This window comes from Lissotriton vulgaris, chromosome 2_1 (assembly GCF_964263255.1).
Source record: "Lissotriton vulgaris chromosome 2_1, aLisVul1.2, whole genome shotgun sequence".
In the NCBI taxonomy this organism is placed as follows: Eukaryota; Metazoa; Chordata; class Amphibia; order Caudata; family Salamandridae; genus Lissotriton; species Lissotriton vulgaris.
Genome location: NC_141687.1, coordinates 327,022,784 through 327,037,771, shown reverse-complemented (window position 1 = coordinate 327,037,771; position 14,988 = coordinate 327,022,784). Strand labels below are relative to the sequence as shown.

General features: G+C 46.1%; 1 protein-coding gene across 20 annotated transcripts in view; it reads right to left on the bottom strand.

The window, feature by feature from the left end:
• NCOR1 (nuclear receptor corepressor 1) overlaps positions 1-14,988 on the bottom strand; it is a 1,907,529-nt gene that overhangs the window by 731,313 nt on the left and 1,161,228 nt on the right. For 11 of the 20 annotated variants that reach the window (XM_086955042.1, XM_086955041.1, XM_086955040.1 and 8 more), the window contains 2 exons: positions 6,799-6,870; positions 6,420-6,596 (listed from right to left, as the gene is read on the bottom strand). In XM_086955042.1, coding sequence (XP_086811168.1) covers positions 6,420-6,596; positions 6,799-6,870 — 249 coding nt within the window. The remainder of the gene's footprint in view (positions 1-6,419; positions 6,597-6,798; positions 6,871-14,988) is intronic. The other 9 variants (XM_086955046.1, XM_086955058.1, XM_086955048.1 and 6 more) reach the window with 1 other exon arrangement.

The following is a 14,988-nucleotide window of genomic DNA, read 5'->3' as shown; positions in this document are numbered from 1 at the left end:
CCCAATGCGGATCCCAAGCCGGAAAAAATGGTCTGGGAACCTGGGAAAGGGTGGGATGAACTGCACCAAGTGCGGCTCCGGGGGTGACGCTGGGGCATGAGCCGTGTGTGGCGCCAGGGCTGGAGCCAGCAAGGCTGCACCTCGTGGCGCCGGAGCCAGCGGCACAAAATCCTGTGGCGCTGGAGCAGGTGGCGGAGCCGCCAGGTCACCAGGACCTGGACACAGGACAGCAGGGCCCGAAGGCGCGCCAGTGGGAGCCCAAGGCCTGTAAAGGCGGTCCAAAGCAGCAAGGAATTCTTTCAATTGTTCGGGAGTCGCCGACGGTCCTGGGTATGGGGGTAGGCCGCGGGACTCTCGGGCTCCAGAGGAGACGCTGAGGAAAGGCCCAAGTTCCCCTCGTCTGCCTCCGAGGAGCAACGGGGGGACGTCAGAGAGCGAACAAGCTTCTTCGACTTCTTTTTATGGCGACGCTTAACGGAATCCAAAGGCGAAGACTTGGAGTCCGAGGTGCGACGGTGCCAGTCCCGCGAGCAGTCCCAGGAACGGCCCCTAGAGCGGGAGCGGCGACGCGACGAATGCTGGACCTCCAGCAACTTCCGACGCCGCTCCCGCAAGGCCTTGGGGGCCATGGCACTGCAGTCCCGGGGGAGTCGTGGTCGGCCTCCAGGCAGTAGAAACACACATCGTGGGAGTCCGCTACCGACATGTTTCGGCGACTGGTCCCACAAGACTTAAAGCCGGGCATCCTTACGTGCACCGAGAGAAAAGAGGGGAGACAAAAGTCTCAAAATATTGGTCAAAAAGAGACCAAGGTACGTGCTCAATCCTGATCTGAGTTTACTGGCGCGGAAAAAGAAAGAACTGACATCAGCCCGCATGGTGGCGCCCAAGTACTCTCCGTCATCTCAGCGCTGACACTAGTGATAGACGCGGAGCCGCAGGACGCCACCTACTGAAACGCAAAGGTACTGCTAAGCCAAACTTTTGGGATCCAGTCTGATGCCTGGGGATATTCTAAGGTAAGGAATCTATCACTAACGTGTCTCTTTCAGATACTGCACAACAATATGAAGCATGGATAGGTATTGCCTGAATTTAAGGATAATAAACATGTCTATACTAAATACTATTCTTTACCCTAAAGGAATATCTCAAGGGCAAATAGCATCCAACAAATGCAAAAAGTAAACTCTGAACTAGAACAATGTTTCATCTTGCTGAACTTCTTCAAAGTTCTGATGCACTGAAAATAAACGCTTAGTACACTAAAGAAGGCGGGGTGTGGAATTTATTAAAATATCTACTTGTCCATGGGGCCAGTTGCTTCATAAATCTACTTGTCCTGTAACAAAATCCACTTGTCCCTTTGGTGCCATGTGGTTCGGCGACAAATTATGGCAGCAATATCATTATAAAAGAGCTCTTATATAGCTTCTCTGATTATGCCAGGGCTCATACCATAGAATATTTTGAATACTAGCAATCCCTTAATGTTGCCACGTTTCTGCAGATCTACATACTGGGACTGAAGGTTGTGGTAAGCAATAGTTCAAGGGTTGGAATACCCTTTAAGTCTGTGCAAATCTACTAAGGGTGTTTTTAAGGGTTTTCAAAAGCTCTTCTCTAATCTTTTCCCATACTAAGAAATGTTGGAAATTTACTCCTGACAATGGCAGACGTAAACCTTCTTCCAGAGTTGGGAAAAAAGTGGTTGATGGGAAAAGGACCTTGCAAACTCTCTGGTTTTCGCATGAGCAAATCTACACATGCATATTTGCTCATGATAAACTGCAGTTCACAAATATTTGCCATGAGTACATTTCTTGCCCTACGACTATAAATTCTTGTAAATTCACGAAAGCCATATAGCTGCATTTAATGCAAGGACATTTACCAAGGGTGCACTTTTGAGACTTTCTTTAATATTGGGGCCCCTAATTTGGTCTGGCGTTAACCACAACCTTTTGTGTTGGTTAAAATTCTCTCTCCCTCTCTCTGCATCGGCTGGCTTCACTGTGAGTGACCGCATTAAGCTCTTTCACAAGGAGTATATTGGCACACAAAGTAGTTTTGTTCAGTGGCAGTAACTAATGTGGCAGTGTGTGCTTTTTATAGACCAATTTGTTTTTGCGTTTGCCAATATTTGTTATAATAGTGAGGGCCCGTCAGCTCTCACATCAAGAAGGCTTTACAAAAACCATGCCAAAACAAGTCACATATTGGCAAAACTAAAAAGCTGACCACTATTTTCAGACCTACTGGCTTTGCCAATGCTTGTTTATTTTTATGTTTCTCATAATCCTATTGAAACTGGTTACACTGATTTTCCAACATGAAGATTTTTGCGAAATACTAGCATGCATCAACACATTTTACTAAATGATGCTGCAAATAAACTGTACCTGAAATTTCACAGTAGCTTCGCAAAATTTCTTTTTTCCTACTTTCATTTTTTTAGGAACATTTTATTTTGAAAGCAGTCATTAATCTTGCTCTCAAGCTTCTGAAAATATTTGCATCTAATCAGAGAGCATTCTGGGAGCATTATGCATAGCCTTAAATTGCTAAACTTGTAAACCGTGAGTACACATTTTTATACTGTAACCACTGTCAGTAGTGCAGTCAGAACTTACATTTACTTAGAGCGCTCACCCTAATAAAGGTTTTCAATTAATGAACCATAAACACCAGTTTGAACAGCATTAACATAGGCACACACATAATAACTTAACTTCAGGCAGTGCTCTCCCGTGGCCCTTAATGTGCTACTGCAAACTGGCAGCCAAAGGGTTTGTGCTGCAGGGGGTTGGGCCTACTTGTCCCAAGGACAAAATACACATTAAAACTTGTTGCCCTTGACCCCAAACAATATGTCCTGGGCGTCGGGCTATAGGAATTCCACATCCTGAAGCAAAAAAATATCGCAGGAAAGCCACTAGTTTGGGAAAACCGCAGATGCGTCAAAATGCTACAGAAACCTGTGAAAGGTCATCAAAAGAAGAAAATAGAGCTCCGAGCTCACTACAATAGTCCTTAGAAGAGCATAACACGAAGTCTGAGGAGGACACAGCTGTATAACAGAGATAATATAGGAGAGAAATACACTACGAAGGTAGTACTCCTGGATAGGTATACAATAGCAACCCAATATGCCACATTGAGTAGTTCACATACCTATAAAAGGGGTATAATCTCTTGCTAGCTCTTAATCAGAGATAATTGAAAATAAAATTAAGTCCGCTACAAAAACCACCCCGGAATAAAAGACTCAAGCCCGGAGACTAATCATCTCATAAGTCAAAAGTAGTGCTAACACTCCATCACTACTAATTCAATGAAGGCCATAACAAAGGGACCATGGCAGAGAAGACTATAGAATAAATTACAAGAGACCTGATGAGGTCCAATCAAATTGCCAGTCATGAAGCACTGGACTACGAAATCAGCATGGCTATCAAATTAAATTGATTCCGTCAATAGCCAAGTCCTTTATACTCTTCCAAACATTCTTAGGAAAACTGGAATCACGCAACCAAGTGTGCCTCCGCAGAGCTACTGATCTAGCCATAGCTCTACCTACGGAATCCATTATGTCCATCGCAGACCTGATAGTGAATTTGGCCATTTCATGACCATCCTACATAAGCTAAAAGAGATCAGCTCTAAATCCTTCAGGAAGTGAAGTAAGAAGTCGGTCGACAGAATCCTGTAGGGCAAAAGAATCCCTTCCAAACACACAGGACGTGTTTAAAGATCTTGGGGCCGAACTAGTGGACGCAAACAAATTTCAGCCACACGTCTCCAGCCACCGAGACACCCTGCTCGGTGGAAGCAATAGAGGAGCTTCCAAATTCAGCGAAGCCGAAGCTGCCTGCAGAAGGAGCCCTCTAGGGAGTTGAGAAAGACAAACAGGGTAATCTGGAGCAGGTCAATGACGGTGTGTCAACAGACTCTTGACATTGGCCTTGCCCATGTTCCCAGAAGAATGTTGTATAGCGACTCTCCGAAAGGTAGCAAAGGCTCAATCCCAGTGCCTCCTTGAAGTAGCAGATCCAACAAAAGGTCAGAGGGCACAGTCACCACTGGAGGCTGCAACTTTAGAATTTCAGCAGCCCCAGCAAATTACGCACTAGCCTCGGTCGCTACTCTATGAGGTAAATCATAGGTAGGGGCCGGTTGAAGACTAACATCCCCTCTGCCCCCCAAAAGCCAAAGAACCTCCTGCCTTAGGTTGGCCAAGAGCAGCCAAATGCTCAACCCTACCAGTATCTGCAGACTCTTCCAGCAACACTGTGGAAATAGCAATCACAGTGGACTCTTCCTCAATTTGTAGACGACATGGAGCAGAAGCCTCAGTGGCAATAAACAGGGTCTTTGCCGCTGACTGACGGCGAGACGGCATTGTGTCAACGTCCACCACTAAGGGTGTCTCTGCCAAATGGTGTTGAGACGTCGAAGTATCGACATCCACCACTAAGGGTGTCTTCGTGTTGCACAGCATCAAGGTGGTGACAAGTCCCCCTCTGTGAATGCTACTGACGTCATAAAAGGAAGCCGCACTGGGCTATTTCCTGACGTCGTAACGCCTCAAGTTACGGAGCCAGGGTCCTCGATCGGCGCAGAGGGCGAATCCAGCGGCAAATTTCGAATCATTGTCCCTTACACCTGTGTTTATGTTGAGGGGATTTATAGAGCGCATGGCTGCCCAGAGGCTTGCCAGCCCTGAAGAGAGGTAGTAGTAGTGATGTAAACTGAAAGAATCATCATTGGCACAGCCATGTCTTAAGTTTTTTTCTGAAACTGTGTTCATCTTTCAGCAGTCTCAGTTCCGTGGTCATGGAATTCCAGAGCTTCGAGACAAGGTATGAGAAGAATCTTTCTCCCCATCTTGACCTTTTTATCCTCAACGTCTACATGAGGTAGTTTGAAGATGACCTGAGGGACCTCTGATGTACATATGGGGAGATGTGTCCTAAGCAAGGTTGGCCCCTGCCATTCATGGCGCACCAGGGAGAGATATTGACACAAAAAAGGCTTGTAAAACTCGGAAATATACTTCCATTTGGGCCATAGTTGCCCCCTCAACAGGATATGGTGGAAAACTGTAGGTCGACTCGTGCGCAACTGCTTCTGTTAAGGACCGGGAGAAACAGTCACCAGCGTCACGGCTTCACGAGGCCGAAAGTCTCCATGACTTCGATCCCTTCCAATGCGATTTTGATGAGCGACGGCCACGGGAAGGCTCCGCGACATGCCCTGAGCAGGAGTCCCAGAGCGAAGATCGAAGCCGCTTGGACTCCGAACGAGACAGTCTCAGAGGTAGCAACTTTATGTGACCTTCCTGTAATGACTTGGGCTTCGGACTCTTATAGACGTCGCACTCCTCGGAGTTGTGGTGCTCACCCAAGCACTGTATACAAATGGTATGTGGATCCGACATATGCCGTGTACAGGTATCGCACGTTTTAAAGCTAGAAAGTATCGGCACACTGTTCCAGATACAAAAGGTGTTGAGAAGGCCAAAAAACAAAAAGAGGCCAGAGGAATCTGTTCTCCTGGATCTGCGTTTCAGCATGGAAAAGAAGAAAACTGGCGTCTGCGCGACGGAGGGAACTTAAATGACTCCACTGACGTCATATCCATGGACATCACTACTGAGCTGTACGACGCCGTCCCACTGCGCACCGAGGTTCTGCTGAAAAATGTCCTGATCCATACTGGCGCCTAGGAGAAATTTTAAGTTAAGGACTCTGCAGCTACATGTCTATCAGATCCATATAGCAATAACTTAAGGCATTACATTACGAAGGATGTTGTTCATAATCTCTGCTAGCAGTTCATTCACAAACCCAAGACAGACCCCAAAAGCGTGCATATAAGTTCTGATATGAACCAACAATGATAGGACGGGACTGCAGACCTTTGGATTGTCAAGGGCAAAACAACATGTTTTATAAAGAATTAAGAACATCCAACTTTGGAGTGTGCAGACCTTATAAAGGTACTAGTCATGAGATCAGTATGTCCATGATTTGGAATATCACAGTAATGTAATGCTGGGAAGACGTTCCCTGCTAGTATTCTCTTACGCCTGAGCAATCTTCAAACACTGAACAACAAATCTAGATCACCAAATTGAATCAAAATTAAAACAGGTAGGGTAATCTGCAGTTTCAATACCAGAAGTGCCATTTAGTTTTCGTGTTAAGTTAGTGATCCACAAATGAATCTCATTAAGAGCACCAAACAGCTACAAACTGATAAAGAGTCACAGTCATGGTCGGTCTGAGACGGAAGAAAAATTCTAAAAACTAAGCAAAAAACATGTGTCAACCAGCTGTATATTTTTTAATGGTGGGGTAATTTAAAATACAATTTAAACAGCCCTATAAAAGATCAAACGAGAACTGAGTATTTACCTGGAGGTGCGCTGTAACGAACAGCACCCATATCAGGCTGTGGCGAGACTTTGCTAACTTCCCTTGGAGAAAGTCGGTATGGTGACACTGAACTTGCTGCTGCATTTTGCATCTGTGCATCCTGCTCCATTGCACGCTTCACCTCGGCCGGATAGGGCATGTAGGCAACTGATTTCCCTATGAAAATGGGACATAAAGAGTAACGTATAAGAGAAGGGAGCTTTAGCACTCTCACTCAGCAGAGCACCCACAAGGACTCCGAAAATAGCGACTTTATCTACACAGTAAACTTGTGGGTCAGTGAGTGTACAGGTAGGGTCTGCAGGCATGATCAGAAGTAGAGGGACACTGAAGTAAGAGAATAAAAGCCAAGACTGACCCTCATGGGACCTGTAAAGCACATTGGGGAAACGTCCACTCCAAAATGGCTCCATGCCAAAATTGTCCTGGTCTAATGATGGCACATGGGAATCCAAGCCAAGATGTGGTGATTGGTTTAGCGGAATAAATGATTTTGCAGAGGGAAAAAGGGGAAAAACATTGACATGTGATCGTTTGGATAGAATTATTTGAAGAGCGTATCAGTAATTGTATGAATTACAGAAAAGTACATTTGAACCAATATACGTTAAATGAAAGGCCAACAAACCCAAAAGTGGATAACAAGTTAACGTTTTTAGTACCAATGCCTTTTTACCTTTAGGACCACCCAAGTTTCGCTTGGAAAACCTTAGCCCAACTGTTGGTAGATGTGGCTCTGAGCAGTCAGGCTTACACAAAGGAACAACAAGAGTAAAGCATTTAAACAGTATCACAACAATTAAAAAAGAAAGAAACTCAACACTCAAGAAATACAACACCAATTTATAAAAATAGATGATATTTTTTATGAATAAATGGACACCAAAATGAAAAAGGTCCACCAGAAGGTTTCAGAGATATGGATTTTACAAGAAATAATAAATCAGGACATTTTACTTAACCGCAAACAAGCACTGGCAAGTTTAAAGAATTGGACACAACCTTTAAATAATAATATTTTAAAACTTTGGCAAGTTGGTATGGGTTTAGTCAGAGTTACTTTGGATGACCAACTCCGACATGGAGTCAGTCAAGGGGACCAGTAGGGCTGAATAAACAGTTACCTCTTCAAGGAAAGCAGGCTTCAGTCCACTTTCAGCGTCAATGGCCACTTGCCACTGACTTCTATGAAATGGTCCTGATACAAGGGATACAGGAAGCTGAAAATACTTAAGTATGCTCAAGATGCTATACAGTTAATGGGGATCTTACTGGTGCTACTCCTCGGTTCTGGTGAGATAGTTCAGGCCACAGGGGTCAACGTGCCTCAAAGTCCTCTCGGGATCAGCATAAATCCTGTCGCCCGGCACAGTAGATTTAGTAGTTTCCTTCTTTTGGTGATAACTCTCCTTGTGGGCGACCACAGCCCTCCCACGACTCTCGGGGTCACTTAGGCACACCTTTTGAGCGCCTGGTTCTGGTCGCTTAGGCAGCACAGTGGCAATCTAGTCTATCAGCTCACCTGAACAGGGTTCTTTAGCTTTTGCAGCCCTGTGCAGTGAACAGCAATTCAGACAACTGATTCTTGGACTCTATGCTTCTAACTGGGCTCGGGAGGACGATTTCTACACAAGTAGGACACGGCAGAACAGTAATTTCTTTCTCTAGCCCAATGAGCAGCAGGTCCACTCCAACTTCAGTGCAGGCTCTGCTCTGCCAGTTACAGGTTCAGAAGGGCAATCCTCCTGTGGACCATTTCTCCTGGCAATTGAGAGCGGAGTTCTAGGTGCCAGGGGAGCCCCTTTTATGCCCAGGAAATGCCTTCAGGGAAGGTCACTTTCTGATTACAACTTTTTTTGAAGTATGGCACCCAGCTTTCCCAGAGTGCTGTATTCTGCTCACTCCCAAGAAGTTCGGCTCCTCTTTTAGGGTGTCTAGCTCAGCAGCCCGCCCGTGAGATGTGTTTACCTGTGGGCTATACCCCTATGAAAAAAGAGGTTTGTTCAATGTTTCCCAGACGCCAACCTGTCTACCTGAACAAACGTGTAGCTGCTCTCTGGTGGGGTCACCATTTGACATTCAAAGGAGGCTTACTCTTTGAAGGCTGCCATTTGGGCCAACATCCAATGTGGCTTCCTACCAGGATGATATAAGACCTCCACTGGAAGGTGTAGGAAAAGGAAAATGCTACTTACCAGTATGCATCTGTTCTTGGCATGTAGGGCTGCTGACATTCATTTCTTAGCATAGATTTATTTTGCATGTTTGTATCGCGCTGGGATCGACTCCCGAAGGAGTATCTCCGTGCCTTTGGCAGCCATAATGCAAATAACGAGTGCTGGCAGTGAATGCTAGCAGTTTTGGAATAGGAAAGTTTTTAATTGTTTCCTAAACGGGAGGTGATCCTTACAAAGTCTCAAAGTTAGTGGGAGACTATTCCATAGAGTTGGGCCAGCAACTGAAAGGGCTCTATCTCCTTGTCTTGCTTTTTTTGCTCTAGGTACACGCAGCAAAGCGTGTTCACTAGATCTCAGCGCGTGGGTGTGTAAAGGGAGAATTTATTGGACAGGTAAGCAGGGCCCTTCCCCTGTAAACATTTGTGTATTATACAGCAGGTTTTGAACTTCACCCTCTGTTTGATGGATAACCAGTGCAGCATGGTCAGAAGGGGTTTAGAGGGGGTGCGAGGGGGCCGGTTTAGAACAAGGCGAGCAGCGGTATTTTGTACCACCTGAAGCCTGGAAATTACTGCTTCATTTGCTGACAGTAGTAGCCCATTGCAGTAATCCAGGCGACTCAATACTAGAGCCTGCACCAAGGTTTTTCTAGTAGAGTCTGGCAGCAAAGGAAATACTTTCCGTAGCATCCCAATGATATGGAAACAGGACGCAGAGGCTTATCACCACCTGCTTGGGCTCGGGGACTGGGCCAAGATCTTGAGGCCACCAGTCAGGGGTCCACAGAAGTTTGGCCTCACAAAACAGCATCACTTCCGTCTCAGCAACGTTACATTGCAGGAAGTTAGATGCCATCCAGTGAGCCACTGCCTTCATCCCCTGAGCAAAGGAGTTCCTAACCTCAGCCGTGAGGATTTTAAAAGGAAAGAGGAGTTGGGTGTCATCCGCGTATGACACTGGGATGAAACCATGGGACCTCATGATGTTAGCTAGGGGGGCCACATAGATGTTAAAAAGGGTAGGGCTCAAACAAGAGCCCTGTGGCACCCCCTTAGAGATCCCCCAACTCCTCTTACCGATAAGCACCCAGGGTGACCCTTTGGGTGCGGTCTGTCAGGAAACTCCTCAGCCAAGCCAGCGCCTTATCTTCCAGGCCGATGTTAGCTAGCCTAGTGGTCATGATGTTGTGTGACACGGTGTCAAACGCCGCAGACAGATCCAACAGAACCAGGATAACTGAATGGCCTTTATCCTGGAACATGTGTAGATCGTCTGCGACTGACAACAAGGTGGTCTCGGTGCTGTGTCTTGGCCTAAAACCTGACTGGGAAGAATCTAATCCACCTACTTGTTCAATGTAATTCGACAAATTGCCGCCTAGTGTTGGGTCCGGATGTTTGCACCTTGTGGTCTTGGAAGAGTCTTCGAAGTATCACGAGATAGGTGACTCCTCCCCTAGACTACAGTGCGCATGGGCATCTTCTCCATCTTCAGATTGTTTTTCGCCAGTGTGGCAAAGATGGAGTATAGGGAAGTAAGAGATGACCATGTAAATGTATGTTAAGAAGATAACCCTGCAGCTGTGACAGACCCCGGGGAGGAGGGTGGGCAATATGAATGCCAGCAGCCCTACATGCCAAGAACAGATGCATACTGGTAAGTACCATTTTCCGTTCGAGGCATGTGGGCTGCTGAATTCATATCTTAGCATAGACTGTATAGCAGTTTCTCCTCTAGCGGTGGTCGCCTGTACCAGCTGCAGTGGTTTGAAAAAGAGTTCTAAGGACAGCCTGGCCCACAGCAGCTTGTTGCTTAGCTTGCACGTCAACACTGTAATGTTTAGTGAAAGTGTGTATGGTAGACCATGTAGCTGCCCTACATATGTCTTCTAGAGGAATATTTCCTAGGAAAGCCATGGATGCCCCCATTTTGCGCGTTGAGTGGGCTTTTGGGGGAACTGTTAAAGTGCGCTTTGCCTTTTGATAGCATATTTGAATGCATTTAACTATCCATCTGGCTATTCCGGTCTTAGAAATGGGATTACCCTTATGTTGTGGTGAAAAGGCAACAAATAGTTGCTTTGTCTTTCTGAATTATTTAGTTCTGTCCTCGTATTATAGCAGGGCTCTTAACGTCTAGTGTGTAAAGAGCTCATTCAGCCACTGACTGCGGGTTTTGAAAGAAAACTGGCAATTCTATGGACTGATTAATGTGGAAGGTGGAGATAACTTTTTGCATGAATTTAGGGTTTGTACGAAGCACTACCTTATTGTGGTGTATTTGCATGAAGGGTTTCTGAATGGTTAGTGCCTGTAGCTCACTCACCCGCCTGAGGGAGGTAATGGCAATTAAAAATGCCACCTTCCATGTTAAGAATTGTAGTTCACATGAATGAAGTGGTTCGAAGGGTGGTCCCATGAGTCTGGTAAGTACTATGTTTATGTTCCAGACTGATGAAGGTGGATGCTTTGGAGGGATAATTATTTTAAGTCCTTCCATAAAAGCTTTGATAGGTGGTATTCTGAACAGGGACACATGTCTGTTTTGAAGATATGCTGCGATAGCAGCAAGGTGTAGCCTTATGGATGAGTATGCTAGATTACATCTTTGAAGATGTAGCAGGTAACAGATTATGTTTCGGATGGAGGCATCTAATGGATTGATATGGTTATTATTACAATACATTACAAATCTTTTCCATTTAGCTGCGTAGCATGCTCTGGTAGTGGGACGCCTTGCTTCCTTGATAATGTTCAAGCAGTCTGGAGGCAAGTTAAGATATCCGAACTCTAAGACCTCAGGAGCCAGATCGCTAGGTTCATCTGCTTGGGATCTGGGTGCCTGATTTCTCCATTGTTCTGTGTTTGCAATTGTGGCAAAAGGTGCAGTCTTTGATGAGGAACTACTGAGAGTTCTAGGAGCGTTGTGTACCAGGTCTGTCTTGCCCATGTGGGAGCAACCAGGATCATTGTGAGCAACTGTTGCCTTAGTTTGCGTGCCACTAATGGAATCAGTGGGGTTGGTGGAAGAGCGTACGCAAATCTGTCTGACCAGTTCATCCATCTCGCATTGCCATGTGACAACGGGTGTGGGAACCTGGCGGCTAAGGACGGGCATTTTGAGTTTTCTTTTGTGGCGAAAAGATCTATTTCTGGATGTCCCCACTTTTGGAAGAAAGGTTGTAGAACTTGAGGGTGAATCTCCCATTTGTGTATTTGTTGACTATGTCTGCTTAGTAGATCTGCTATCTGATTGTCTATACCTGGGAGGTGTTCTGCCAGGAGAAAAATGTTCTTTGGAATTGCCCACCTCCATATGCTCTGTGCTAGGTGAGATAGCTGCAGAGAGTGTGCCCCTCCCTGTTTTTGGATGTAGTACATGGCTGTCATGTTGTCCGTCCGGATTAACACAGCCTTGTTGCGCAAGTATTTCTGAAAGGCTTTCATTGCTAGAAATACTGCTAGTAACTCTAAGTGGTTTATATGTAGAGTCTTTTGCTTGACTGTCCAGAGACCTTGGACTGTGTATTGAAGGAGATGGGCTCCCCAACCTGCCAGTGGTGCGTCCGCTGTTAATACTACTTGTGGAACTGGCTCATGAAACAGTCGCCCCTTGGAAAGGTTTTGTGGGTTCCACCACTGCAGAGAGTTGTAAGTGCAACTGTCTACCAACACTAGGTCTTTTAGTTGTCCTTGAGCTTGGTTCCACTGCCGTGCTAGGCATTCCTGTAAGGGACGCATTTGAAGTAGAGTATGAGGGACAATGAATATGCAGGAGGCCATCATACCTATAAGCTGCATGAGCACTCGAGCTGGCAGGGAGTGTTGTGGCTGAAATATTTGAATGAGAGACGACTGTATGTTGGCTATTCTGGCTGGCTTTGCATATGCCTTCGCCACTGAGGTATTTATTGTTGCTGCCAGATATTGTTGTATGTGGGAAGGTTGCAGATGTGATTTTGGGTAATTTATGGAAAATCCTAGACTGTGCAGTAGCTGGATTGTCTGCGACGTATGGCTTGCACGCTGTGCGTATGAGTTGGCTTTTATGAGCCAATCGTCGAGGTTGGGGAACACATGGATGTGTTGCCTTCTAAGGTGTGCTTCTACTACAGCTAGGCATTTTGTAAAAACCCTTGGTGCTGTAGTTACCCCGAAGGGGAGAACTTTGAATTGATAGTGGTGACCTTCTATTGTTAACCTGAGAAATTTCCTGTGAGCTGGATGTATAGGGATGTGAAAGTATGCATCTTTGAGGTCTAATGTAGCAAGGAAGTCGCCTTGCTGGAGTAGTGGGAGTACTTGTTGTAGAGTGATCATATGGAAATGCTCTGAGAGTATGTATTGGTTCAGAGGGCTGAGGTCCAATATTGGTCTGAGGGATCCTTCCTGTTTGGGAATGAGGAAGTATAGAGAGTATACTCCTGTCCCTTGATGTTGAAAAGGTACTGGCTCTCTGGCACCCCTTTCCAGCATAGATAGTACCTCTTGTTTTAACAGTGTGATGTTTTCTTTGGACATTGGACAGTGTTTGGGCGGTATGTTGGGTGGAGTAGAAGTGAGTTCCAGGCAGTAACCATACTGGATAATTTGTCTAACCCACCTGTCTGTCGTAATGGCGTTCCAGACTGGTAGGAATTGTGTTATTCTGCCTCCGACTGATGTTAAGTGGTCCGGAGGGAGTGTGAACAAGTCACTGTTTGTTGGCTGTGGAGGCTCTGGTGTTATTACCAGCGGTGTCAGTATCTTTTTACATCTTTTCTAAGATGGTATCAACTGCAGGGCCAAACAAGAAATCCTGGTTAATGGGTTGATTGAGTATGGTAGATTGCACCTCATTTTTAAAACCCGAGATGCGGAGCCAGGCATGCCAGCGTAGCAACACACTAGTGTTGACAGACCTAGCGGCTTTATCAGCTGCATCAAGGGCGCATTTTATGGATGCGTTAGTGATGAATTTCCCTTCCTATTTTAGGTCATTAGCTTTTGTTTCATAGGGTTCTGGTAGGTGTTGTAATAATCCCTCCAGTTCATCATAGTGTGCTCTGTCATAACGTTCTAGGAGAGCCTGTGTATTGGCAATTCTCCAGGTATTTGCTGCCTGAGAGCCCACTCTTTTCCCTGAGGCTTCTAAGATTTTTGACTACTTGTCAGGAGGTGGGGCATCACCCGTTTGCGAATTTGCCCTTAGGGTCTATAAAATATGTTGAGGGTCTTCACCCATGTCTTCTCCCTCATCATAGTGTGGAGGTGTAGGAGAATATGGAACATAAGGCATGTTAGGAGTGAAAGGAGGAGGTGTGAAAGGTCTAGAAGGGGATGTCCCAAAGTCCTTTTTCTTAGGAGGAACAGGAGAAGGAGCCTCGGTGTCCAGTCTTCTCTTGTTCTTATTGTAAACTGCTATATGTCCGGTATCAGTTTCTATATACAGTCCATCTTGGTCTGGGCTCACAGGATCAGGCTGAAAGAGCTCTTCTTCCACTGTCCGTGGCTTCGGCGCTGATGTTTTGGGATCGGTCGCTTGCTTGCTTTTATTTTTCTGTTGAGCTTTTTTCGGCTCTACGTCCTTCGTCGGCTCCACTGCTCTTTTTGGCTCGACAGCCATGTTCGACTCAATGACCTTTTTCGGTTTGACGGTCCTTTTCGGGTCAACAGCCTTTTTCTGCTCGATGTGTTTTTTCGGCTCGACGACTTTTTTCGGTTCAACTGCATTTTTCGGTTCGACCGCTTTCTTCGGCTCGGTGGCAGTCTTCGGATCGACAACTTTCTTTGGGTCGATTCCTTTTTTCGGGTCGATGACCTTTTTCGGGTTGACTGTTTTCTTTGGATCGACGACCTTTGGGTCGAAGGCCTTTTTCGGATCGACGACTTTTTTAATGTCGGCGCCCGTTCTCAGCTCTGTGGCCGTTTTTGAGTCAACGGCTTTTTTGGTAAGTGTTTTACTCGGGACCCGGGGTACCGGAAGGCTTGGGTATGGTCTTCGGAGCCGAGCAGGAAGGTGGGGCTTCTGAAGCAGTGTTTCAGTCACGGCTAAGGCTTTTAGGCAATGCTTTGACCGGACCCTTGTCTGGAGGTGGAGACAGGGAAGGGGCTTTGGTACTCACGGTTTGCCCGGGTGGGATGTTGTCATCGGAGTCCGACTGGTCTTCTACTGAGACTAATTCTAGGTCGGAGTCCGCTGCCTCTGGAAGTTCATGTTCGTCATAAAAATTGTTTTTCGGTTCAGATGCCTGTCGCTGCATCTCTTGTTGAGCAGCTCTTCGGTTCCGGATAGGTTTCTTCAACCGGAACTGAGCACAAGCTGGATAGTCTTCTTCGTTGTGCTCCGGAGACAGGCACCTGTTGATACTGTATGCTTGTCCCTATGTGGAA